At 43.3% G+C, this 27,544-nt stretch overlaps 1 protein-coding gene across 2 annotated transcripts in view; it reads right to left on the reverse strand.

Moving 5' to 3' along the window:
• The window catches only part of ssh2a (slingshot protein phosphatase 2a), a 30,037-nt gene extending 2,716 nt beyond the window's left edge, over positions 1-27,321 (reverse strand). Inside the window, exons 1-14 of one of the 2 annotated variants that reach the window (XM_067594156.1) lie at positions 27,131-27,321; positions 23,662-23,705; positions 7,956-8,068; positions 7,233-7,297; positions 6,846-6,967; positions 6,547-6,612; positions 6,318-6,383; positions 5,491-5,685; positions 2,707-2,800; positions 2,308-2,436; positions 2,030-2,076; positions 1,515-1,661; positions 1,208-1,408; positions 179-1,112 (exon numbers count right to left, since the gene is read on the reverse strand). In XM_067594156.1, the coding sequence (XP_067450257.1) occupies positions 179-1,112; positions 1,208-1,408; positions 1,515-1,661; positions 2,030-2,076; positions 2,308-2,436; positions 2,707-2,800; positions 5,491-5,685; positions 6,318-6,383; positions 6,547-6,612; positions 6,846-6,967; positions 7,233-7,297; positions 7,956-8,068; positions 23,662-23,705; positions 27,131-27,193 (2,286 nt within the window). In that variant the 5' untranslated portion in view covers positions 27,194-27,321. Of the gene's footprint in view, positions 1-178; positions 1,113-1,207; positions 1,409-1,514; positions 1,662-2,029; positions 2,077-2,307; positions 2,437-2,706; positions 2,801-5,490; positions 5,686-6,317; positions 6,384-6,546; positions 6,613-6,845; positions 6,968-7,232; positions 7,298-7,955; positions 8,069-14,700; positions 15,252-23,661; positions 23,706-27,130 lie in introns of those variants that run through there. The other variant, XM_067594155.1, reaches the window with a different exon arrangement.
• Positions 27,322-27,544: the final 223 nt, after the last annotated feature.

The raw sequence follows: 27,544 nt of genomic DNA on the forward strand, positions 1-27,544 counted from the left end.
CTGACAACACTTGGAACAATTTGTTCAAATGAGTAGCTTGAGGCGACTTCTGTACTGAAAACTGTAATATGCAAACAGATGCTGTTTAGCATGTCCACTGTTAACATACAGGTGCAAGCAGCTCACAGCAAAGAACCACACACGCTATCATGAAGTTATATGGTAAATGATCCTGTACCTGACTCGTCCCATTCCCCCGCTCTTCTTCTTCCTTCACCTCCGTTTCTCTGTTTTCCTCAAGGTCAAGAGACACAGTCCTCTGTTGTGCCTGCTCAGAAAGAGTCCGTGTTCTGCCATCTTGGGCCAAACCCAGAAACTTTTCCCTGGCGCTGAAGAAGTCGATGCTGTCAGCGCTGTGGTTGGACGACCCGTCGGCTTCGCCACGGCTGTCAAAGGCACTGCCTATGGGTAACTCGCTGGGGTTGTTGTTGTCGTCGCTGGGACCCGAGGAGAGGACCAGGGGGAGAGGGGGGAGGGTGACAGGGCTGAGGGGGCTGTGTTTGTCACTGGGTAAATCTGACAGAGATTGTCCTATTGTGTCTGAATCAGTGGATCCTAGAGTGAGGGGAGAAATCTCTCCTGAGCTGCTTCGCTCAGGCAAATCAAGGGACAGTTCCACTGGTTTGTGTTTGTGCACTGGACTGGACAGCTGTGTGGGAGGACCCCTGTGAGCACGCTGGAGTTCGGGGGTCGGGGGCAGGATGTGGAGCGATGGTGGGGGGTGGGGTACAGCAACAGGCACGGTGACCGCCACACTCGCTGAATTGTCCACTCTTTCCTCTGGGACTACAGTGGCTGCTCTGGGTCTTGGCAGGGGGGGCAGGAGGAGGTCTTCACAGTCTGATTTGACCACCTCCTGTACTGGTGAGTCACACACACCATTGGAGTGTGTGTGGGAGTCAGAGGTGGATTTGGCAGAGTCTTCAGGTTCAGCACCTAGAGCTTGCAGCACAGCCACGCCCAGGAAGTGATGTAAGGAGGGAGAGGATATGTTGTTGTTGTGCGAGTCGGAGCGGCCCAGGGAGTGGGATGAAGGTTTACACAATGGGTCTGGGCGATCTGATAGGTCGCTATCAGAGTGCGAGCGCCATAGCTTATTATGCCTTTGTTTGCTGCGGAAGCAAACAAAAATAAAATGATTTATGAACACTGGAAGTCATCTTAAACAATGAGCATATTGAACAGATGTTTCTGTATGAAAGCACACCTGGCCAGCAGAATTCCCTGATACTCCTCCAGCTGTTTCATGAAGGAAGGGTTTGGTTTGGTGACGGCTCGTCTTTCTTTCACATAGTCAAAAGCGGTGTCCAGGTCCCAGCCGTACTCCTTCATAGCGTAGGCAATCACTGTGGAGGCCGAGCGGCTCACACCCATCTTGCAGTGAACCAGACACTTAGCACCAGCTTTCCTAAGAAAAAGAGGGACAGAAGAAAGAGAGAATATGTTTCAGTCCAAGATCTGGATTGAGAAAGAAGGAAAACTTAAGATGTGTGTGTGTATGTGTACAAGCCTACCTGGCTTTGGTGATGAACTTGTAGGTCTCGTTCCAGTACTCCAACAGGTTGGTGGCCTCCTCGTCGTACACTCTGATGTTGTGATACTCGAACATCCCTGGGAAGAAGTTGTCGATCTCCCTGGTCACATTGAGGATGTAGCGCACTCTACATAACAGACAGGAAGGGGCAAGTTGACTCCCTGACCTTTTAATGTCCATCAAACTGTCATCGATTCATTTTTCAATGCAAGTTATTCAGACGGTGAAAGCTTAGCTAATGCCATAAAGGTGACACATTGCTTCAAGCTATTTTAGACTTCAACACAAGTAACAGGTGGCTCAAGAGAACTGAAAAGACAATCACTGGTTACCAATGGTGCTATTAAAAGAGGAGCTTGTGATAAGCTGTGTTTAGTTTATGCACGCATATATAAATGTCAGTCTACAGGTTGTGATGTAAGTGTACCTTTGAGTAACTGTGGTTTGTAGGGGAAGTTAAGTAACTTAAGAGTACTGGAGTGTCTGATCTCTTACCCGCTGTTCTGCAGCTCCTCCAGGTTAGAGGCGTTCCACTCAGAGCCCTGAAGACAACACAGGTCCAGTCAATATCAAGATGTACACAAATACACTCAACACATAGGAGAACAGAGTGCCAGTTAAATCCTATACTGTGATTCAATCTCAACTTTAACAAAGCCAATTCTATGTTACTCAACTGACATGAACGTGAGATTGTCTGGTCACTGTGGTTGAGCAGAAGGATTTGATAGAAGTTTCATGGTTGACAGTCCACAGGGCTTCTGGGTTCTTACCAGGTAGACGTGTTCGAAGATTTCAGTGGGGCTATCCATTTGTCCCAAGATGACAATCATCTCGTTGTCTATGAACTCCTTAAACTCCCTCAGGTTACACACCATCTGCATCTCCAGCTCTGTCCGGATCTGGGAAAGGATGACAATAATTCAGGGAAGCACCATGACTGTTGATGCTTCTGACTCCTGATTCGATGCTAAATCGACGGCAAAAAAACGTCTGAGCTTTTCCCGATTTTTTTCTGAGCTGAGATTTCAATTTCAAAACAGTGGCAGTCCAATGCACACGTCAGACAAAGTAAAAAAATTATAAAAATGGCACAATGGTGAGAATTTGAATATCTAAACAAGGTAAGCTAGAACCTGTGTTTGCAAATCCAAAATATAAAAGCCTCTCACCTCTTTGCAGGTAACGTTCTCCAGGTCTTTCTGCATCATGATCTCTCTGAGACGCATCTTGATCAGCCTTTCTGTGCGCTCCCTCTCTGTAGGCCTGGACAGAAAGACATAAAAACCTTCATTAAAAACACCTTCAGCACATTTTCTATTAGCCTAAAAAAACTGTTTTGGACACAAAGAACCACCTTCACATTCACAGTAACGACACTTTCCTTCTGTTCATTGATTCATTTGACTTGAGTCTCAATGAGATTACTTGTTCCACAAGAGAATTGCCACTTTGTCTGATTCTCAGAAACTGGAGAGGGAACAGAAAATCTGAGAGCGTTGGCCACCGGCGAACCACAACAAAGTCCCCTTGTAGAATATGCCTGTTGTTGTGCCTGACTCTGTTTCTAACCCTCTGCTGGGGGACGCATTTAGCCTTTGGACGTCACACTGATGATACCAACAAGTGGCCTAATTACCTCTCTGGAGAAAAGAGCTCAGTTTGTCTGTGAACTTGTCGTTCTTGTGTTGTCTAATTTTCTCTTTGCTTCTTAACTGATCCCAAACTGTAATAACACACAGCAGTGTTGGTCAGCAGTCACAAAGAGGGGCAGTGTGATACACACAGGTGTGTGTAACTGCAGGCCTGAAGCATTAATCTGTATTGGAAAATTGGAAACAGTCAGCTTGTTTATCGGAATACTGGATGTCTGACTGACCCCGAGAGAATGAGTCCACAGGGTTGAGAGAAAGAGAAGCTGTTCACCCTTGCCAACAAAGACGGGTTAGCTACTGGCATCCAGTAACACTTTAACCTTACAACAAGCCTTAGCACGCCCGCAGACAGCTGGAGGGAGGTTGGCGGGTCAAGGAAACGGATAGAAAAATAAAGCAAAACATAGACGTGCGTGACGAATGTATGACGACACGAGGAATGGTGCTAATGAGTAACTAAAGAATGGAAATTCTATGTCACTTCCTTGACTGCACACAGAGCGGCAGCCCGCTGAAATTCACAGTAATCCCCATAAATCAAACCCACATGAAAACATGCCGACATCAAACTACTTCCTGCTATGTCAAACTTTCATTCAACGGTGATACAGGGAAATAAGCTGCCATGTCAACAAACACTGGCTGGTCACGTAGCCTTGGCAGCTACCCCCCGTGCAGGAAGATAAACAATATGTGTTTGTATGCGTGTGTTGTTAAAGCGTGGGCGGCAATCTTAATGATAAGTGCGTTCGAGTGCAAACACACCTCCTGCGGGGAAAGAGTGTGAAGTAGTTTTCCGAGCAGATTGTAAATATGGGTGTTTCTTGATTCTTGATCTTGATTGTCAAGTGGAACGGACTTTTTCTTTCTATTCCCAGCTCCTCTATTCTATCAGTTCAGGGGGGGGGCATCAGGTGCATGCAGCAGAATAGCTCTCTTTAATCCTCCATCCTCTACCTACTTCTCTTTGCCTGCCACCTGCTTCTGTCCATCCCAGACTCGGTCTACCTATGCGTCTGTCTGGATTCCTTTTTTTTTTTTTTTCCAAACGTAAATCAAGCCAGTTAAAGCCTCAGCTATTTTGGACGGTCAAGGGTCTCTGAAGTGTGTGTGTGTGCAAGAGAGAGAGAGAGAGAGAGAGAGAGAGAGAGAGAGAGAGTGAGACGCTCCAAATAGGTAGCGAGACACGTGACTAAGCAACAGGGAGGGGAATTTCCCTGGTATTAGTAAAGACATAAATCCAGCCGACTGTATCCCTCCCTCCAATTTCTCTACTTCCTTATGGATTTGTTGACAATTCTGCGTTCAACTCTGTGTCATAAAGATTAAGAAGTCATATATATGTTTATGAGCATGTATATTATTTGCACGTGGTTTAATATTTGTTCCCGTTTTGTTTTTGTTTGTGTCTGTCAGTGTTGCTGCTTGTCACACTGAGAGGTTAAAGAGAGCACGTGACCTCACTTCCTGAGTCCAAGGCTGTGGAGATCAATGACCTGCGATACTCTGCTGTAACAGTAAAGCAACGCTGTCGGCACGTGAGAGAGTTTGGGCAACAATGTTGTGAAGATGTTACCGACCTTGACTTTCTCGGAATCTGTGATGCAAGTGTGTACATTTGCGAGAGAGAGAGAGAGAGACAGATATGCAAGTCTGGATATACTTTTACATGTTGCTGAAATGCAACATTCCATTAATAATAGGCAAAGCTCCTCTAAATGTAGCAAATTCCTTCATGGTTTGTCATTTCAGAACAGTTGTGAACTCAGAACACTTTTCATTTTTCATGCACATGTGTGTGCAAAGTATTTCCAACTTTTTGTTTAATTATGGGGATGTACAAGAAATGCAAAGATTGCCTTTGCCTTTCTGGAATTATCACAATTATTGCATTTCTGTTCCATCAAAAACAGTAAAACATCTACTAAAATCAATATATTTTTTGTCTTACTAAAATTTATGTCAGTCTTTGTTTGCAAAATGTAAATAATTTGAGATAGGGAACTGTAACAGTTTTTGGCGTATAACAACCACCAGAATTTAAACAATGTTGGGAATTTCTTAGTTAAACTTCCTCTTCTATAATATTTCTTATGGATCCCATCATTTGACAAATTTCACAATTCAAACCACAGGAATTTTGCACCACATGCCAATGAGGGATGTGCATACAAAACGAAAACTGACTCCCTGTCTGGAATGCACCACAAACCGCACAGATATTCCATCATCGGTGTGAGCTACGGACGTGTGTGTGTGTGTGTGTTTTTCAGGTGGCCTTCGCTCTCCGCCTCTACTCACAGGTCTGTGAAGAGAACGGGTGAATTGGCACGGTGCGACTCGACGTCCTGCATGGCGTTCCACTCGTTGATGCAGAACTGGTTGGATGAGATCCTGCTCTGGTAGTAGCTGACCCAGGTCAGGAAAAGGCTGCCTGGGTAGTGGTTATGGCAGCGAGCCACATCACACGCTTTGTGGAGCGACTGGAGGGCCGACCTGAGCAGACAGCGGAAAAAAAAAAAAAAAAGAGGATTTGTACTTGAGAGGTTGTCTTGAAGAGCGAAAAAAAAAAGGTAACATTTGTAGTGAATATGACAGTGTTTATTAAAAGCCTGACTGAGAGAGATGCTGTGACAATAGACAAAGAAAGAAAAACTGATAGCAAGATGTATGAGGAATATAACGAGGTAGATGAGTTGAATAATTAGTGAGAGAGACAAGGGAGGTGAGGAGAGGAGAGGGGAAGGATTATAAAGGGGATAAAGAGACATAATACTGAGATATAACTATAGATTAATGAAGGTATCAGAGGATGTTGAAGGCAGAGGGAGATCAAAGGAAGAGCAAAGTAGCAAAGGGACAAGAAAATGAGGAAATTAAGGCAACAAGTACGGAAATGAAGACGCGGGACTGGCATGTGAAACTGGGAGAGACAAAAAAAGAAACTGGTAAGCTGAGAGATGATGAGGGGAAAAAAAAGAAGAAGAAGACAGAAGAGGCTGTAGGTCAAAGTCGAAGGAGGAGTGCAAATCAATACAGTCTTTCGAAGCCTGCAACCTTAACGCAACTTCGTGTAGCTGCAAATTAGTATTCTGACATTTGCTGTGTAGAATGAAAAGGCTGCTCACCACATGGCCTGGACTGAAACCGGCTTGAAAACGTGAACCCTGTTCACCGTCGACACGCTGAAACCGCTGCGGGAGAGAGGAAGAGAGAGAGAGGGTTTATAGCTGTCTCACAACGCCGACTTAACTACTTACACCTAAATAAGAACACCAAATGTAAACATAACAAGTCAGCGGAGCAGTCGCCCCGGGGAACAGTAAGAGGAAGCACGACGTAGGTGTGGTGTCTTACCCGTCTCCATCCAAGTGGATCAGAGTGTCACTCCACAGAGGTAGAACCAGACCCACTGTGCAGCAGCTGGGAGGAAAATTAACATATTAAACAACAGCACAACAAAACAAGAAACACTGATTTGACTGTGTGTTTTTTTCTGATTATGATTACGTAAGTATAGTGCACTACTTTAACAATGAGAAACAATACAAATGGGCCTGACAAGCCATCTCTCCTTAGCTAAAAGTATTTAATATAATGAGAGTTTAAAAATAACACTAAAAGACCGAGTGTTGTGCTGTTGCCGTGGCGCTGACCTATCAGAGGAAACGAAGTCCATGCCGAGCACGATGCTCTCCTCCGTGTCCTGTCTACCATTGGTGGAGACGACCACCATGTAGCGGGTTACCTGAGGGTAGGAGCTCTCCAGACGAACAGCCTGCCAGAATACACAGGAAGGGGAGAAAGACGAAGAGGGGGGGGGGGATTAACAAAGAGGAAATATATTTCCAAATTCATTCATTCACTTACAGTTAATAAATGAAGTGAATGGTAATACACAGTGATTTCTCCTTATAGCACATATACAGAGATAGTTTTACACTATTCATATATTGCAGGCACCCCAGAGACATGGCGAGAGTGCTTATTACTCCAAAATGTTCTACGTGTAGGTATTCAAAGCGTGTTTGCGTGTTACTCACCAGTCGGATGGTGTCCTCCGGCCGCAGCACAGTGAACATAGTCTGAAGATGTTTCTGGAGGTCACCTAGACAGAAATCATTTTAACATCCTCCTTTAGTCTCCTGACAACAATCAGATTCTGCGCATTAAAAAGACTGACATAAGACCCGTGATACAGTATCATTTCCCTTGTGGTAAGTTTCCAGTGCATTGTCTCCCTTCCTTAGGCCTACCTCACTGGTGAATACATACAAAAGCCTGCCCTCTTTCTGTTTTTAAAACACAGTATCAGATGCTATTTATAGTTAGTAATCAGCCCGTTTTATATCGCAAAGTTGAACGACTCCTTCATCTACAAAGTCTGTCTTTCTCCGCGAGCGGTGGCGTATTTGTGATTTTCAAACTTCATTTTCATCATCCAAATCAGTCAACATATTTTAAGCACATGTTCTTTGAAAGTTTTTTTTTTTTTCAAATATCCTAGCAGGCCAACACATTGCATGCAGCAACGGACTGACTGAGCTTATCTGCCTTGTTGTGAAATAGCCTCTGTTAAGTTAACACCAGCTGTTACCCATGATGCTGCACAGGAATGTCCATTTGAAAACATTCTGCTATTTAATCTCAAGTTCTTCATTGGGTTCATTTCTGGGGCTGAAAGTCAAACGAGGTGGAAGGACGCTGGTGGGAGATGCTGCAGCTGTCATTTGTGTGTGTGTGTGTGTTTGTGTACAAGTCTTTACCTGTGTGCTTGTTCCTGCGCTGGCTGATGCGAGGTGCAGAGTTAGGCGTGGGGCTATTTCCCCTGGGAAGAAAAAGGGCCGCACCTTTCACCGTGAGAAAACTCTCACTGATACTAGAAGAGAAAAGAAAAGAAAAAGACATGAATAGAAGCTTCAAACACAAGCAGTTTAGCCAAATTATTTAATCACATCTTCTTTCTTTCGTCATTCGTCTGAGTTATGTCATAAAAATATACTTCATTTGCAATCGCTTCCTTGCACATGCTGACCTCAACCTCTCATAATAAACAGAAGATGAGGACAGGGAACAGATAAGTGTTGTCATGGGCTTATGTCAGTGTCACAATGCTCCATTCAGCCAGCCTCCGGTCTGCAGGCTCCCCAAATCAGAACTGACAGACCGATGCATGCAAAACAAGATCCAAGCCCCAATGTGAACTCAGAACACAATGTTCTCTGCTCCTCCACACAGCTGGATTACACACACAGACTTACTCACTCTAACAGCTGCCAGTAGGGAGGGATGGGGGGGGATTGGGAGGAGACCGGGGGTCCGAGAAGGAAGACAGAGCGAGTCCCCTCCTCCGCAATGTTTGCAGCGGAGATAAGAGCTGGCCAGCGTACACAGCTACAGCACCAAAGCAGGTCGTATTAAACGGGGTTCTGTTCCTCTCTCTGGAACACTTAATCTTATTAACGGTGACTGAAGTCACTGCGCTGAGGAGGACGAGTTATAAACTGAGGTCAGTGTTTCAGCTGAGGTTGTGTGTGTGTGTGCATGTGAGCATCTCCAGTGTGCTTCCATGTGTGTCAGTGACTGGGTTTTTGTTGTGTGGCATACTAACCCAAGTCACACAAGACACTGAATAAAACAGGTTGCAAGACCTACTTCTGCAGCCGCTTATGACCGTGTCAAATGGCACCTGAAAGCAAAGCGTAACCTTGATGATGTTGACAAAGAGGTCCGCCCCTTACACAACACGCACATGAGTGACAATCAATGAATATAGCACACGCAGGGAGTACTACTGCTAGAGAAAATCATGCATTTAGAAAAACGGTCATCTGGATTTGTAGAAGCACTTGCAGAGCGACGAGGGATCCATCGTGTATCGGCTCTGCAGGTTGTGCCAAACTTGGGAGTCGCGGCTCGAGCTGGCAGGGACTCAGCCCGTCTAGGAACAGGAACGTGTGCAGCCACAGTCACTACAGCCAGCCTGACTCGGGTCTTAATGTTAAACAGATTTCTAGAGAAATCCCTTTTTGTTACTTTTATAGCATTTCTATTATAGTTATAATAATCTGATGTCTGTTCTTTTTTCCTTTTTCGCATCCAATATCTTACATGGAACATTAGCCTAAATTAATCTGATTTTAAAGAGGTCAAATGTACTGAATATCAGTGAAAGTAAAGGCTCCAAGCAGTTAAATTCTGAATAAAATGGAACTAATATTGCAGTTATAAAATCTTAGTAGAGGAGTAACCTGATCTGCTGAACTTGAATAAGGGCAGTTTCATAGCCTCGGGCCAGACACTGAGACGAGAAGGAACTGACAACTGCACAACACTGCAGATCTCTGCAATCATTAAAGGCAGGTGATGACATCGGGGCCATGTGTATTTTTTGAAATTGTGCAAACACTTAGCTAATGTGCTTATTCTGATGGTTAATGGATAATAATAGGACATTTATGCAAGTCTACACTCCGTGAACCCAACTTCTACAGTTCATCAGGTTCTACCGTTCTTCAGTTTCACACTCGAGGTAAAAAAAAAAAAAAAAAGTCCGGCGCTGCCTCTGCCATTTAGGCTTCCTGTCATCCCATTTTTCCCTGTAACTTCATCTCTTCATCCTTCTAGCCGTCCAACTGCCCTTCCTGAGTTTTGCTGAGACGGTGGATATACAGTACACAATCAGGACAGACAGACGACAGGGACGAGAGAGAAAAAACAAAACCGTAGCCGGCTTGTGCTGAACTTATTTCCCACAACCCACCCACCCTTGACCCAGCTGTTTCCTCTCACTAACCCATTCCCTCCCCCCCCCCCCTCTCCCGTCGCTTCCTCTTTTCAGCATTTCTCATAACTTTAGCTCTTGTCCTACTTTTCTCTTCCATCACTCTCCTCAATTCCTGCTGTATCACGTCCCACTGTGCTTACACACACACACACTAATGTACTTGGCAATGACCATGTATAGCAATGCTACTGTACAATGTCATCTGTAATATAACACTCCCACTCTCTGAGAATCACGCATGGAAGGCCGTGCACGTGCGTGCGCGCAAACACACACGTTTACACCTGCACAAAGACATATTGAGAAAGTGGAATCTAAGCCTGAGGATTGGAGAGGTGGGGGGGGGGGGGGGGGGGTGAACGACTCAACTCCAATTGCTAAAAATACAGTAGTCCTTTAAAGTCTCAGCTATTGATAGACTGCATTCAGAAGAGCTCGGCCGACTTACTGTACATAGAAACTTCTTTTTGACATAGAGACAGCGACGGCCCACTGCACAAGTTTAACTCTGGAGCCTGTATGTGCTCAGATTATTGGAAATGAGTCTCTACTGCACTAATAGCACTACTACTAATAATAATAATGCATTAAGTGTAAGTAAGTGCAGTAAGTCTCAAAGTGCTACAGCATTAAAAACATACAACACATAACAAAAAGAAAATGATACGATGAAAAAGACAAAACACACACACACATATCACCACCCACTGACTCCACACACAAAAAACATATTTTCAGACTGACAGTGAACGCAATCTACAAATCTCAGCATCTATGAGACCCTTTCCTGATGTTTAAGTTGCCAATTGACATAAAACAGCTGCCTGTAGACTGGACTGATAAATATGTTGTAACGCACCGAGACAGACTGACAACGACACCACCCCGTCTGTCTGTACGCACCCAGATGAACTACCTACATCACATCTCTGTTGAGCACAATGTTATAATGAACAACCACACAGGGTATTAATCAGAATCGCTGATTCAAGGGCAAAAATATTAATGGAGATGGATAGAGCAAGTTGGGAAATGGAAAACGCAACAAGTTCAATTAAAATTGACTTCATTAAGTGTGAATGAAGGATTGGCTGTGTAGGATTGGACAATGAGAAAGAGGAGCCAGTCAGAGTGTGCAGGACAGAGTGGGGTGGGTCATCTTTTTGGCATGTAGCCATCTCAGGCCATTGGCAGAATTGAAGCGGTAGGTACTTGTTAGGGCAACAGTCACGGACACAATCATCACTATGTAAGGACCACTCCACATAGTGGGCAGATAAGTGGGTGACCCCCCCCCCCTTCTGTACGTGCCCATATTAGTCACTCTCAGGAGGAGAGTGGGATAAATATAGGGCCTGGCTGTATGCAGGGCAGGCTCTGCTAAGGCCTTATGAGTTCGCACCCGAGACAAATACAGCCCATGAGAAAGACAGGGAGTTAGCTGTTGTGTGTGTGTGTGTGTGTGTCCACAGGTGCACGTTAGGCCCTTGCAGGGACGGTCATGGAAAATGTGTCACAAGCAGAAGACGGTGACAGACGGATTAGGAGAGAGAAAAGTCAAGTTCCTGGGGCGTCATGACGGCTCAGCGGAGGCATTCGAAATGCAACATCCTCCAGTCGAGTCTGTCCGGGAACCTCTATTGCATGTCATCTTCCTCTGCAAATCCCCCCCATAAAAAAGATTCACTGCAATTCCACTGCAGAGTGTTTGCAGCAGATGAGGGTAGTCAGAGCAGAACAGGGTCATGACTGATAAAGAGAAAGGAAGATACCAGGTCATACTAAAGATAGACTTTCATCGACTGGCACAGACGCCAGTCAACATGACCTGCCCAGACCCACTGTCATCTGTTTGTGTGTGTGACTGATGACCACTAGCTTTGTGCCATATTCTTTGGCAACCCTGAGCGCAGACCTCAGTGAACTCCACATGCCTGACCAGGCAGGCATGCAGCGCTATTTTGATTTTAACTCACAGTTTTGACAAAATACAGACAAAAAAAAAAAAGGAAGCTCAGTAAAATATAATTTCATGTTGGTCAAATGAGGCCAAACGGAGCTCAGCTGGTATAAAAAAAAAATGGGGCAAAAGCACAAACAGTGGCAGGATAAGTAGTCTAGTTCACAGTTTGATAGCCTGTGGTGAAAAAAAACCCATCACTTTTGCATACTTCATAACACGTGGAACCTCGAGGACACACATCCGTTTACAAAAACAACCTGATGCGCGGCAACAACTTGGAGCGACCGTGCTACGCTGACTCACGTCATTTATTGGAGCTAATTATGAAAACTTCAACCTCGTTAGGCAGGTTATTTGATTGTAGACGCATCACACGTACACAGACGTAAACACGAAGCATAAGCGTTGACCTACATCCGGCTGCAGATATCTCTCTTCAGCTGCCGAGGTCTCTCGCACTCAATCAAACACACACCTCAGTCGGTCACGTTTCACCCGTCTCTGTTTCCTTTGGAAAACAGATACACGACACATACACATAAAAAAAAAAAAAAAAAAAGTGCGGCGGAAGAGATGGGTTTACCGGCATCTTCTTAAATTGGAGGGATAACAGTGGTGTTTTAGATGCCGTTTAACCACAGGTAACACTTAACTCTGTCGACAGTCTCCAGGCTTGTAATTACTCATTCAAACCCTGGTTAAACATTAAGAGTCCCGCTGACATTCTGGCTCACACACTACAAACAAACAGACACATGTACACAAATATTAAAACACACTACTGTACTGTAGGTGCTATAAATCAAAAGGACACTAAATATCCCGTGTGTTATTGTGAGGACTCTCTTCTGAGCGATTCAAACGGAGCGGTGATAAAAAAAAACAATCGCCATCACTCAATATGGCCAGCAAATACCAGGAAGTCAGAAAATTCCCACATCTGCTGTTATTTACTGGACACACGTGCCTGCCAGTATGCACACTCTCTCTCTCTCTCTCTCTTGCTGTAACTTCTTCTCATAAACCTTCCTTGTGCAAACTTGCATTAAGAAAAAGAAAAAAAAAGTTCCCTTAAAGAGGGGGTGCAACCCTAATAAAACCTTAATGTTTACTCAGTTTACTCAGCAATCTCACCGCACAATCACGTGTGACAGCTGAGAAACAACACAACCAAGATGCAGGCTGACCTTGACTTCCTGGACGGAAGGCCAGTCCTCACACAGGGCACGACCGCCTGCGGGCCACGCGAAAATGTTACAAAACACAACAGAAAAACATGGACACTGGAGCTGAATGCATTGATTGTTTGGAGAAAAAAAATTGCGTAATTTTCATTTCATCATCTTTTAATCCAGTTGCAGTTGATTTTTGTTCCAAATTTGCTGAGCTTATCTGAGCCAGTTTGGAAATACTGGAACAGACCGGCCTTTGATCTGTGGTGAAGGGCAGACTTGTCTTCTTGACTGCATGTACAAGTCAACTAAATCCTTTTACATCTCACAAGCAACAAAAGAAGCCTTTACCTCACTTTGCCTTTGATGTGTGCAGAAAGTGTAGATCACAGATAATCCCTCACATTGCAAACAGGACATTTCAATACATTAGTATTAATAAAACCAAAGCACATCTAATATTCAGTTCAGTCTACTGACCTGTGGGGGCGCGGGGCTAAAATCAATCGCTGAGGTTTAGTGTTTTTAGCTCAGAAGTTGCTATCTGATCAGTGGCCGATCATGTAAGCAGAACAGTGAAATACAAACTTATCCAGCGCAGCATGATACTGACTTACAAGGAGATCTAATCTCATCGTCACTCAGGAAAATATTAAAAGTGACGTTGTGTTGTGATGTTTTCCTGTTTCTTTTTAAAAACGTTTTTGTGTATCAGAAGCCAAGTGGATGCAGGCCAATGTTTGTGGTCTGTCTCCAAGAAATATCATCCTGTGTTCAGTCCTCAGACATCAGCTTGAGTTGTTGGTACATTTTACACAAAAATACAGAAGATCTTTAAAAAAAACAAAAAACATTTCTGCTTTTTTCTTCCTCTTCAAGCTTATTTAGGTTATTTTCCTGAAAGCTTACTCAGGATTTCATTCACAAAAAAAAAAAAGAAAAAAAGGCTTTGAATGTCAATCTACCACCAATCACACCCAACACATGTTTAAACAAATACCATCACTAATATCAATACCACCATCCTTGGACAAACAAACAGGGAGGGACAATTAAAAAAATGGCCCACACAATCTCTGACGTTGTTTGAATGTCTGTCTGGACATGTGAGACAGGTAGGATGATTCACACTAAATATGGAGCAATCATGTCTTAGTACGGTCAAAACCAGTACCGAGATGAGTAAGATCCTGCTACGTCACCAGGAAATACATTCTACACTGATGTTGCAAAACTGTTTCACATGTAACAGCTTACTCACAGTTAGTGTGTTAAGATTTGTCACATTTTTACTACCAAATATGTAGGCCATCGACATTTAGTCCATACATAAATGCAGGGTTATCAGTCTGAATACAATCAACAATACAATTTAATTTCAATCATTTCAGTTGAATATCTCCTCCTGACAGTGAAGTTGTGTAGTAGTATTTAGTTTAAATGGTACTTCATGACACCTTGATGTCTGTTCCTATGGTATTAATTTACTAAGATGTGTTTTAATAGCCTATATAAAACATTCCCAAACTTCAATCTATTTCAAACTCTATCCAACCGCCATAATTTTCCATTTTTTTCTAATAACTTACAGTTGGTTGATCTGATTCTTTGACACCACCGCGTCTTCGCTGAAGTAAGGCACGATCTTGGCCCCGCAGCAGGAGCAGAAGCTGACCGCCGACGAGCTGTCGGAGCCGGACACCGCGTCCAGGGTCATGCCGGCGAGGGGAGCGTAGATGGTGGAGGGTGTCAGGTGTTAATGGTCCGAGGGGAAAACTTTTACTCCTCTCCCACAGTCATGTGCTCCGGCATTGCAAAGAGGTAAACACCTACTTCCCCTAGGTGTGAACGGTGGCGATACAGTAGAAAATGACGAAATATTCCGCGAAAGAGGCTACGCAAGAAAACAGATGTTTCCCCCAAGTGTGATTCTGTTGTAATAAAATGAGCAGTGTTACTAAGTATAGCACATTGTGTCCCTGCTCCCGACAGAAAACACTGGATGTCCAAGGTTTCTCAAGAAAGAGAAAGACAGTCCCATATTGAATAAGTTTCCGTCCTGGTTTTAAAGAGTCTTTTTTCCTCGTTTCGAGAGACTTTACAACCTCAACCACGTACAGTACTGAGACATATGACTTCGGTCAAACTCTCACCGGAGAAGTCATAGGAGGGAGGAGTTGGAGACACGTGTTTTTGGGAAAAGTAGGGAGCCAATGAGAGCAAGAGGGAAGTACGACCGCCTACAGTACAAGCCCTTCTGCAGCGACACAGTTTGTATACAAGATGCTGGCAACCGTGCAGCACACAGGTATTTACTCCAGCTGGTGATCACACTGTTTAGTTCCTCCTCTCTGCCTGAAGGTGTGCTTATCAGTGTACTGACTGGTTGTAATGTTTGGTTAAAAGCTGAATAGTCCCGGCACCACTTGGTTGCATTATAGATAATACTGTAAATCAGACTATACAGTAATACATTTTAATAATCCTAACAACACGTTCATATTGTTATAATCAACTGCTGTGCAGCAACTGACTGAATGTCCTGATACAACGGGGTCAACAGGGGATGTGCCCGTTAAGGTAATGTAATAAAGAGTCAATTAAACCTACATGGGCTTGTGGTTTGGCAGTCAGCTCACTGAGGTGACTTCACTTGTCTCCTGTCCACTATTTTCTCTCAACACAAAAGCCTTGTGGTTGTGTTACATAAGGAGCGAGAACAAATGAGAACCAGGCTGAGGTTGTCCAGATGGAGCTGCTGTAGCAGCAGCAGCGGCAGCGGCAGCGGCAGGCCTGTGGTATCTAGGATAAGTGGAGATATACTGGAGCCTGTCCTGTCAAGAAAGTATGAGGGAGAAACAACCCTTCACATGAAGCTAAACCAAAGATATAAAGCATAAACTGACATATTTAATGCTGTGAGATGGGCAACATGTTTTGGTTCATTTTATAGCCTATTAAAGATTTTATATTCAACTGGCAGGTATGTCTAGACTGGAGCCCTATGTAAGCTGACAATTATTTGAAAAACACTGTAAAACTAGAGCACCTCGTCCTTTCTCACACCAGCTTGTGCCAAGTGGCCTAAAAAAAGATAAACTAAAACATCTGCAGCGAATGACATGTCTGCTGTAGAGCTAAAATTTATACCAATATTTATGGGAGCCCTGTTTTATGTTTTGGCTGTTATCAATAAGGAGTTTAACTGAGAAATAGGGCACTATAAAGAGTGCTGTTATACAACACGACTTTGGCTCAGTGTTCCCAAACTTTCCAGCTCATTGTTGTAATCCGCAAAGTACGATTGTGTTCTAGGTCTGTGAACACTCCTGAGCTGGGAGCTTGTGTGGCAACTGTAAGCTGAATGTGCTACAGATCCTACATGTGCTGAAATGTTAGACTGAGTATTGCACATGTAAGTCTGGATAGGAATAAGAGTTTGTAAATTCATGTGGTGTAGCTTAACCGGTTCATACGCACCATGTCAAACGTGGCGTTGCATGGAACAAGCGTTGTGTTTCCTCTACTCAGCATTTTATGCATTACTCATGTCTACATATGTTATAAAACATCTCGAAAATCAATTAACACCGCGACATATGGAAGCAGTGCATTTGCTCACATTATGAAATAAATACTCTTGTAATATCAACATGCAGAGATCAGCCTTAGTCCAGTCTGTTAAATAACAGCCGGGTGAAGTTTCCTGTGATATCTCTAATGTAATATTTTTTAAGTCAGACAAAAGGGCTCAAGGTTTTAGACAGATAATAACAGTGACAACACAGGAATGTCTATGGCGAGCTGCTGAGAGCTTTGAACGTTTAAAAGTAAAAGTGTAGTTTAAGGAGAATCTTATAAACACTGTGACGCCCAAAGTGAAATGAATTGTGAGACAAATGTTTCCTCATTGCCACATTTTGAGACAGGAACTAAACCACTTTATTGCTTATTGACTCTATGATTACTTTCCTCTGTTTACATGCTCTAAGTCAATGAAAACAGTCTTTACATGGCTCATTTCAGCTGAGTCAACTGAGTCATTTACGCAGTTCATTTACAAATGCTTCAGTACATTAAATGTTTTAAATAGACTTTTGGAAGATGTATGCTAAATATTTCACACAATAATTAATGAGAAATTTGACATTAGTTGTTTTGAGACTAGACTGGTTACATCACAGATGAAACAAACACACCAGCACCTGCGTTCCTGTCGTCACACTGCTCTTTACTGCGTCTCACCTTTCTATATACTACTCTTGCATCACAAGGCAGGTTGTCCAATGAGCTCTGCTAGCAACTGTAACCACAACATCAACAAGCGCGCACACACACACACACACACACACAGATGTTCTGTTGCTCTAGTCATGTGGTTCTGTTTAGAGTCGTAAAAATTTTCTGGCACTCAGCGAGAACTTAGTTGTCTGTGGGCTGGTAACACAAGAGGCTGTTGTGATGTTTAGCCGTGCCCGGGACAAGTTGCGCAATCGTCTTCCTCTCTGCGTCTTCCTGTCACTAGACGGGAGTGGACAGAAACAGGCAGGTCAAAGATACCGTGTCCATGTGTGTTTGTAGACGTGTTTGTGCGAGTGAATGGGAGTCCCCCTAGAGAGCCCTACCATTGTCTTAGTTTAGTGCATGAAACCAGCTGTTTACCATCAACTGAGCTAGAGATGGGCTGCTGTTAACACGCTGTACAACAATAAAACGGACTTTCCATAGCTGTACAATCCGCAGCATGATTTACTGTACCTTGACAAAAATGATTCATCCTCTATTGTAAAACGTCCATCATTTCTAAAGGTAAAGAAGTGTGGATGAGTTGCAGTGGGCCTCAACACCTTCAGACAAGCAAAATAAAAAAAACAAAAAACCTTTCAAGACAAAAAGCTTTAAAGCAAAGAACAGCCTGGGCTACAACGCCTTATGTTCAAATGTTTGCCGACTACTCAGCCCACTCGGTTGCGATAGGAGGACTTAACCTTGGAGCAACAGGGAGCCCTCTTAACAGCCAGATAAGACAGACAAAGGCGGATCTGTTACCAGAAGCAGCCCGTGTACAGTAACAACACAGCTGCGAGAAGAACCAGCTGATAATCTGTTCTTGGATTTGAGACCCTATAGAAGTAATATTCCTGCTGCGGGTTAAAACATTTTATTTGTAAAGATACATTTGTGTTGGATGATTTTTTGTTAGTATAATCCTGTTTTCACACTGCGGTATATAATAAATGCTGTATTTTGCCTTTTCGCCTCGTAACATACATATATTAGACATACTGCATGTATAACTTCACGCCTCATACGCAATCGCTCTCATTTTACTGGGACACTTACACGTCCATGTACTCAGTAATCTAGGACAGGGAATACTCCATGTTTAAACAGCAGGTGTGTGAAGACAAGGAGGCAGGTATGGTAACTGGTGTCAAGTGGAAATGACAGAGGAACAGCCCATAAACTTAAAAAGAAAAGGCATGTCTCCACACGAAGGAGATGAGACGGCTTACCCTCCGCTTGGTGTTCGTTACCGCACCACCTCGCCCTTCTTGTTCTAATAGCAGACTCATTAGATTCTTGGCCTGATGAACCTGCTCTGCCTGTGTGCATCTGGGTCGGAGCTGATGCATAAATCCATAGCATGGATGCTAAAGCGGTGCAGGAGGAGACTTGTAGGGCACGTTATTTCAACGGATCGACTGCCAAAATGTATTAGGGTTAGTCTGCTGTTGTGAAGTCATGCCAAGTTCCTCTTGCCTCCAAATTACTGGAGATAGTATAGGCTATTAAAATAAGATCAAGAAAATCTAATTACTTTTTATTATTATCATTCCAAAACAAACAAAGAGTAGCATGACCTGTATTATATTCTGTAAAAAAAAGCAACGCTGTACAGCAGGGAGACAATGGACAGACAGGTCAGGTCAGAAACACCAGCTCTCTTTCTTCTCACAGGCGTTTCTCATCCACAGCCTCTTCTGACTACAGTAGATACAATAGACCAACACAGCCCCAGCTGAGCAGTCATTTGTCCTTTATAGAGGCACTCTGAACTGCAAACAGAGGCCAACAAAAGCAACAACTTTTACTAAAAGTCTAAATGGGTCATGAATAGTCTGCTGTAGCAATACTGAACTGAACCATTTCTCTTTTTAAAAACAGCGGATGTATTTCAAACCTGTGTACTTTGGGTGACAAGTGTAAGATTAACAGCCTGGGAAACATGCGAGCTGAACAACACTGCAAAAAGAGGATCCAGTGGGAGAATCCATAAACTCATGGCCTACATTTAAGCCTTGCTCCTCTTTATGGGAACTTGTCATTTATTTTTAATCTTTAACTTCTTCTCTTTATCCATTAATATGATGTCTTTTGTACATTTTGTCATGTTATCCACCCTACTATACACTATAAGGCAATACCTTATATGACATTCTTGTGCACAAGGCTTAGTGTGAATAAATATTCACAGATCAGGTGTGTGAGAGCTGTAAAGAAAAAACTAATTCGACCAAACAAACAGTATGTTTCAATCTTGTGATCCTGTGACCTTTGCCAGCCAGTGTCACGTCACATGATATCCCTGCAGACGGTCACAAGAAGGGTAGTGGGAGCGACTCCTTTCATCTTTTCATCAGTCGCTTGTCCAATCGTTTAAAAGTTCAGAACACAACAAAACCTTCAAATGTTGGTTTCGTAACCCAATAGAAAAAAAAAAAAAAAAAAAGTCTCATCAGCACCGTCCTTGACAGTCGGTGTCAGTCCTGAGGCAGCAGAGTGTGGAGGCAGAGATTCATTATTGCACTGCAGTGACGCTATACTTCATTGCTGTGGTGCGGGGGGGGGGGGGTATAGACAGCTGTTTGTGTATGTGTCAGTGTGAAAGAAACTTTGACACAGAAAGAGAAATAGAGAGAGAGAATAAAGTGAGTCGACTGAATAAATGATAGAGAAAAGAAACTAAAGATTCTGGAGAAGTGAGAACAAAAAACGAGACGGAGTCAAAATATTATTGAGCTGCAAAAGTTCCTCTCGGTTTCGGCGGGCCCCCTACACAATATATTGGCTCGTACTGCTACTTGGATCCATATGTAGGGTGGGGAGCGCACAGTTAATTGGACCTCAGCTCTTATGTAATACGCATTAAGGGTCACTCAACAAGGCCTTTGGCTGCACCCTGCATGTCTGTCTGTGTGTGTGTGTGTACAAACGCTGAGCAAATGGCGGGCTAGATGAGCTGAGCCAAATGGTAAAAGAGGACTACAATGATGCATGCCGTGTTGGGAATAAGCTATGCGTGTGTGTGTGTGTGTGTGCACACGCATCAGTGGGTATGACTTCACCAGCTGCTGCTTCTGCTCTTTTGTTGTATTACCTAACAGATAATTGGGACCACATGTTATTTTAGGCACTAACGGGATGTGTTAAAAGCTTGCAGGGGTCATGTCACCATGTTTCAATTTTCAAATATGTGTGACATAACCCAAAATATTTGCTCTGGTGTCCCGCGTCGGGGTTAAACTCCGCTCTGTTTCCAAGTTTCGCTTATGGTGCATCAGGCCAGCTGCTCGTGCGATCATAACATGAGAAACTGAAGTCACGTAGATCGCGGGGTGTTCGATATTATTTCTGCTGCTAACGACGTTATGTTTTCAGACCAGCTGTGTGTTTTCAGTGAGCGGGATGGCTAAAGAATTTGGAAATAAACTTAAATGAAAGTTAGGCCACGGGATGAGGATGAAGTGATACGTTTTCAGTGCAAGGCAGTATTGGGTTGTGTAGTAGTACGTTTTTTGAACATTTTTTAACATTTTTTTTTAAACAGACATGACAGAATGTAACACATCAGTACTATTGCCTCTTTTCCTTCTTGTTTAATATCCAGCAGTGTAAATTCAGCACATTGCTAGCACCGATATAGTCCTCCGCTCAGCCAAAAGATACAACAATGGAGACAAATGAAAAAGCATACTGTACAGCATGCTCCTGAGAACATAATACTGAGAGGAAATGATTTGTATTTGTGAGCTTATTGAAGGGTGTTTCACCTTTGCTAGACAGTTCAAGGTAGAGAGAAAGTAAGAGGACTCAATCGGATTCATTACCTCGCATGGTATGTGCTCAGCTAACATCACCGCAGAAAGACACCCACGACGATGTTCTTTACTGTAACTATGAGTCATTTGTAGATGAAATAGGTTCAAGATGCTGTTGAGAATAACCTCACTAATGTTATGGCTTTATTTGCCAATGCATGTGTGCAGATTGAAGATGACTGTGGCCTGACAGTAATAGTGCTTTATCCTGCTGTGTGAATGAGCTCAGGACTGGAGACTCTGGCCCTCCTAACGACTCTAGACCAGTGGGAGCCTGACCAGCTTTTTTTCAGATGCGTTTGATTTGGCCAGTCTCAGTGGGCTCATGTAGTGTGAAAGGGTCCAAGACATGCATGAATGAAATCTGAGAGTGATCCTGGGCAACAGCCAAAGCCCAAGGGTGAAGAAAAAGAAAATGACGCAGAGGCACTGCTTCACAGCACTGATGTTCAAAGAGGAGACAACACTGGTACAGACAGGCTGATATCTGTTTGAGAGTCTTGCAGAAATCTGGTTTTATCCGCTGTTCTGTGTGCAGTTTCTGACGAACTTTTGTACCAATCATTCAGTGCTACACTGTATCTGATGTCTACAGCCTCCTGACAGGATGATAACCTTTCACTCAGACCGGTCCCTCAGTCTGCGCTGGCCTCAAAGGGAAAGCTACGAGCTGTCGGACTTGTCAGTCTGGCTGAGCTGAGCACAGCAGGAGCATATCTGTCTACCTGCTGTATTATACAGTACTAACAGTAATACCTTCAATAACTACTAATGACTGTCATTAGGCTGCTGGACAGTTGGTTACCGGCTATGTGAGCCTTACACACAACATGTATTTGTTCATATATCTATCTCCAATTTGAATTTGATATTATTAACAGTAATTACTATTCTTGCACTTTTAATCACCTCGCGTTTGCACATACTCTATCATAGTGACAGCTCTCTGTAGTAGCTCTGGTGGCTAAACTATCACTTCACTGATGTGTTTTTATTCTTTGATTCTTGTGTGTATTGCTGTTATGTGCGTGTCGTACTGGATGCCTTAATTTCCCTCGGGATCAATAGTTTCTGTCTATCTAACATATATTAAAAGCTTGACACAGAAAATCAAATGATAAAGCTAGACTAGTTAGACTGCACTTCAAAGCTTAGATTAGTCTACAAAAGCCCTTTACAAAGTCCATTATAGATGGACTGGCTGTATGGGCTTTGATGTTCCACTCCCTGTTTAATCATTGTGTGCTTGCGTCTCCACGGACAGACTGTTAGAGTAACACAGGGATAACGTTTAAAGTGATATCTATGTGAGGTAGTAGTCTGTACGGCGAAGACAAAGTTTCCATGATCAACAGCAGTTCATTATAGGCCAAACATTAGTAAATACATATGGCCTTTGTGTTCAGCGCGTCCTCTGTGAAGTATGTAAATTTCATTCAGATTCAGTACAGGGTCTTGGCTCAGGATACAGCGTAATGACAAAGCCATGTGAGTCAAATAAACAAAGAGACAAACACAGTGGTGACGTCCTCGTCTGTTGTGAAGATTCAGATACACGCGTCGAAAGCAAATCATCTACTCCACCGCAACCATCGGGTAGATTTGTGCAAATCAAACCCAGACTATGACATCAAAAGCCAGACCAAATATTGACAGAAGTACTCACAAAGACACCATTTGTTTGCTGCATGAGAACGACACTATTAAAGAAAATGATTGCTGCCAAGCGCCTGTGGCACAATCTTCAAAAGACACAACAACTGTGTGAAATTTACTGTGTATTTTAGTGGTGAAAAAATGTATAAATGAGTTCCTAATTTATATCACTTGTTTTATTGAGACATTTCTTCAATGTACAAAGCTATAACAGCTTTCACATTTTGCATTTCTCTTTCACATCACTGTTCTAATAAGGTGCATATTGAACAGAGGGATGTACAGTAGTAGCAAAATAACAGAATCTGCTGAATACAGACTTCTTGTGTATGACATGAGCTTTGATGGATACGATTTAATTAGCTGTAGAGGAATTTAACTTTACTTATGGGAAACACTATTTAATTGGACCCATACTGACACAATTCCTTCTACTTGTTACAGCGTTGGTTTAAGCAATAATCAAGGGAATTTTTAATTTTGGTGGCACTGATACACTGGTTATTCTTTGACAAATATGTTAAATGTTTTAAGTGAGATGGCATTTAGCAGATTAAATGAAGTGCTGTACTGCAAAGTATAAAACTGATATGACAATTGCATTCATGTGTTAAAAACTGACAGAAAATATGCTTAAGCAATTGAGGACAAACTGTAATACTGAGGTGATGTACAGCCTCCACCTAGTGGCCTGAGTCTCAACTTACAGCTTCCAGGGTTGCTGGTGAATCGAGTGTTTGAGAGAACAGAGAAACTGGAGACACAGTGTGACAAAACAGGAAGGGGTCTCACCTTCTGGGCTGGGAACGACACTCATCTTCAGCACTGCCCGACTCCTAGAAAAACAGACAGGAAGACACCTGCATTACTTTACATCAGTCTGTTACCAGCAGCTAGCGTTTCAGAAAGAACGCACTGAATCACACTGACCAAAGAGACTTGAGATTTGTACCACATGCTGCATCAGACTCAATTAACCTCCCACTAAAGCTGTATAATATGTCACAATTTTGCATTGAAATGTCTAAAAACAACTAGACTTAGGCTATGTTATATATTTTGTTGAGTTGTGTACTTACATTATCCCAAATGTTTCCAACAATGTTCAAACAGAGAAATCCATACATTTAATAAAGGTAACGGTCCTTTTCATTTGGTCACCTGTCAATGGCATCATACCCTCTCTAACAAAGAGTATACGTGCACAAGATGCATGCGTTGGCGTTGTGGCTGTTTGCCACAATGGCGTCTACCAAAGAGTATACGCATATAAGATAAAACCTTGGCGTTGTGGTTGTCTGCCAGACACTGTCATAAATGGACTTTTATTCAGTTTTAACCCACATTTTTACAATAAACTTTCTAGATCTTGGTCGTTTTTAACCATATGTTAGCAGCAGCTCGGCTAGCAGCCCCTCCCAGATGTCCTGTGTCCGCCGTACAGAGTTGGAGAAACACTGATTTTTAACATGAAACTGCTTTATTCTTTTTTTTTCTTTTTTTTTTTACCAGTTTTAATCACCATGTACATGTGTTTTGGAGAGGAGGAGACCTCTGTGGATAATAATAAAGCTCCCGGTAAAAACATCCTGAATGATGAACACTGGAGTAAGCTGGTTGTTTTACAATGAACACAACAACTCCCATGATCCCACGCTACTTCACAGCATCATCTAACTCTGTCTTTTGTTATTGTTTTGATCGAGAGACCCCTAGCGGCAGAAATGACATACTGCGTGTTTAAACGAGTGCTAAATTGGCTGGTGGCAACATCAAGTCTTTCATCTGTGATTTCAGTCACAAGGCAGGGCCAGGCGTGGTATTTTAGCTGAGACTCTGAACAGGGACTAAGAATAAGGCTTAAACAGACTGACTGTCCGTGCCCTCCACTCGCTGCTACTCTTTTTTTCCCCCAAAAATTCAATCATCCCTCCCCCACCAATGCCACCAGAACAGTCCGCCACACACACACACGCAAACACAGTCAGTTTTAATCCCAGCCTTTTGCCATAATCCCTCACAAAACTCAGGGAACTTTCTCTTTGGCATCAATCTGTCGATCCCAGATACTACACAGGCCAAAATATACACACAGGGAACCAAAGACACACATACAGCATGGACGAGCAGGAATATGCACAGACACAAAACTACAATTAAGATGCTAATGCTGGTGCTGATAAATAATGATGATGGAGGAGGAAAGGTAAGGGTAGGAGCTAGAGGAGGTTGGAGGGATGGCATTCATACATTCCCCTGTACGCTGCCATAGATCTGATCCATCCTGGAGAGGCAGATGGCTGACTGGCTGAGTAATGTTCTCTGCATCAGCAGCGTTAACAGCCTGCCTTCAAGTCAAAATATGGTGACACAGGAGAAATAGGAGTCCATGCATAGACTCAAACCCTCCCTGCTCACACACTCACACTGGACAAAATGCTTAGCTTAGCAGATTTCAAAGGCAAATGTGATACCAGTATAGCATTACACTTCTGCAGAGCACTCACACAGACATTACTGATGTGAAGTGGCCATACACTTCCAATATGTGAAAAAACATACCATAATAAGCCTGGCCATGGCTGGGATATAACGTACAGGCTGATCTCTGTGGTTACCATGGAGCTGCATGGATGTGTAGGGAGTGGTCGTATAGCCAATGAGAAGAGGGGATTTGGTGTGCTGCTAGGCAGACTACTGTACACTACTTCCACTGTAGGATAGCTGCTCCCTGCTGTGCTGAAGGCAAATAATGCAAGCTGTAATAATCAATGGGTCAGTCATTTGAAACCTGTGTTTAATGAGCCAAAAGCACTGACTGAAGGTTAGGAGGAAGCACACTGGAAAAACGCCCATCATAGATATGCTGAGGTGGCAACGGCAGTCCAGCTGTGCTTCTCATGACTGTTCATCTCTCTCTTTCTCGAGCTCATTCCTAGCTCTCCCCCTCCCCAATCCCCCTTTTTTTTCCCTCCACACACCCTCTCTGTTTTGTCATGCTTTTCCCAGATTTCTGCCCTCTGTCCCCCTCGCAGCACCAGACATCTCACAAGAGCGCTCACATGGCTGCTTCTCATCAGAACGAGTCTCATGACAAGCAGCTGGTAACCTCAGTCTGGGATCTTTTCACCGCCTTAAGAGCTATAAAACCTGCACTACTGAGTCTCAGAATTATTATTTCATCTTAAATTCATGTGTGCTGTTTCTTTCGCTCTGGCAGACTGGTCTTTTTTTTTTAAGAAGGTCATGTGGCCACGTCTCCCAAAGCTATAATCAAATGAAAGCTCTGAATTGAGACATGATGGCTCTGTAATGATGTTTTTATGTGATATATAAACGTCAAAATGTTGTTTTTCATGGGATTTTTTTCTCAAATTTGCCCCAACGCCAGCATAGTTCTCACACATGATGTTGATGTTTGTTGACCATCTCTCTGCTGGTGATTTTCCTAATCCATTCATCATAATTTGCATGGCTGTTCCAATGTGATTCTCCATCAGACTGAGGATATGTTGAGCTGCATTGTGTTGTGTTAACCAGAGGTCTGGATCTTCAGCCACAAGATGTGACTTTAAACATCCAGTGCTCTCTGTATCTGACAGACATCCTCCCCCACAAAAATCGTAGTCTTGGGTCAAGACATATTAACAGTGTAGGTCTTATTTATTGCAGCCTTGCCACCACCCATGCCTCTGTCTGTTTCAGGAAGCCTGCGGCCAGACGCGGGAAGCCCCAAAGTGTCAGAGGGGATCAGAGGACTGTCCCACTGTGTGCAACAGGGTCTGACAGGCCTGTCACACTAACCTGCTTTCCAGGAAGCTCCTCTCCCTTCACTGTCACTCTCACTAACCAGTAGTAATGTGAGTCAATGCAGAAGATATGATACTGACATGACTGGGAATTTGGGCAAAGAAGGCAGCGTATTACGTGTTTATAATCTTTTCATAATTAATAACTCTGGATTGATTTCGGGCTCCGGGTTGAAGTGAGGTAACTTAGCAAACACGAGCTCTGATTGTTAACCTTAGCAAGCTAAATTAATGTGAGTTTGCAAAAACTTGCCACTTTTTTAACATGAAGCTGAGCCATTTAACTTAAATAACTTGGAAGACAAGCCCCGTATCTCTCAGCAGGACTGTGAGATTAAGTTACAGGATGATGCTAGCCGCTGAGTTAGCCACCCATGCACACACACACACACGGAGCAGTGAAAGCTGTGGCAAAACTGAGACAAATGTCACACCAGTTCACGGATACTCACCGACACGGAGGGGCTGGAGGTGGTGCTCGGTGTCGGCGACCGCTGGACTGTGACCAGCGCCATCCCGGCTGCTGCTGCTCAGACCTCGGTCACCTCGGACAGTGAGGAGCCGGGATACCAGGCATTGTTTTTGGGCACAAACTACGCCGAGCTCCCGGGGTTATTCCTCTGGTCGTTGCTTAGTTTCCCCCGTGACGTCAAGTTTAGCAGAATCACTACACACATCCGGTATGTCCATTTCAACACAAAAGGTCTCATTCAGAAAAAGCACAATCTATCTGAGTTTGTTATTATTATTGTTTGTAGTTTGTTGTATTGTTTACAATGTTCCTGCTGAAATATCCAGATTTACTGCGTTGATTAAACACAAACTGGTTAATAAACGTGCAAGATGTAGGCTTAAGTACAGTATCA

This window comes from Thunnus thynnus, chromosome 7 (genome assembly GCF_963924715.1).
Source record: "Thunnus thynnus chromosome 7, fThuThy2.1, whole genome shotgun sequence".
NCBI classification, from domain to species: Eukaryota; Metazoa; Chordata; class Actinopteri; order Scombriformes; family Scombridae; genus Thunnus; species Thunnus thynnus.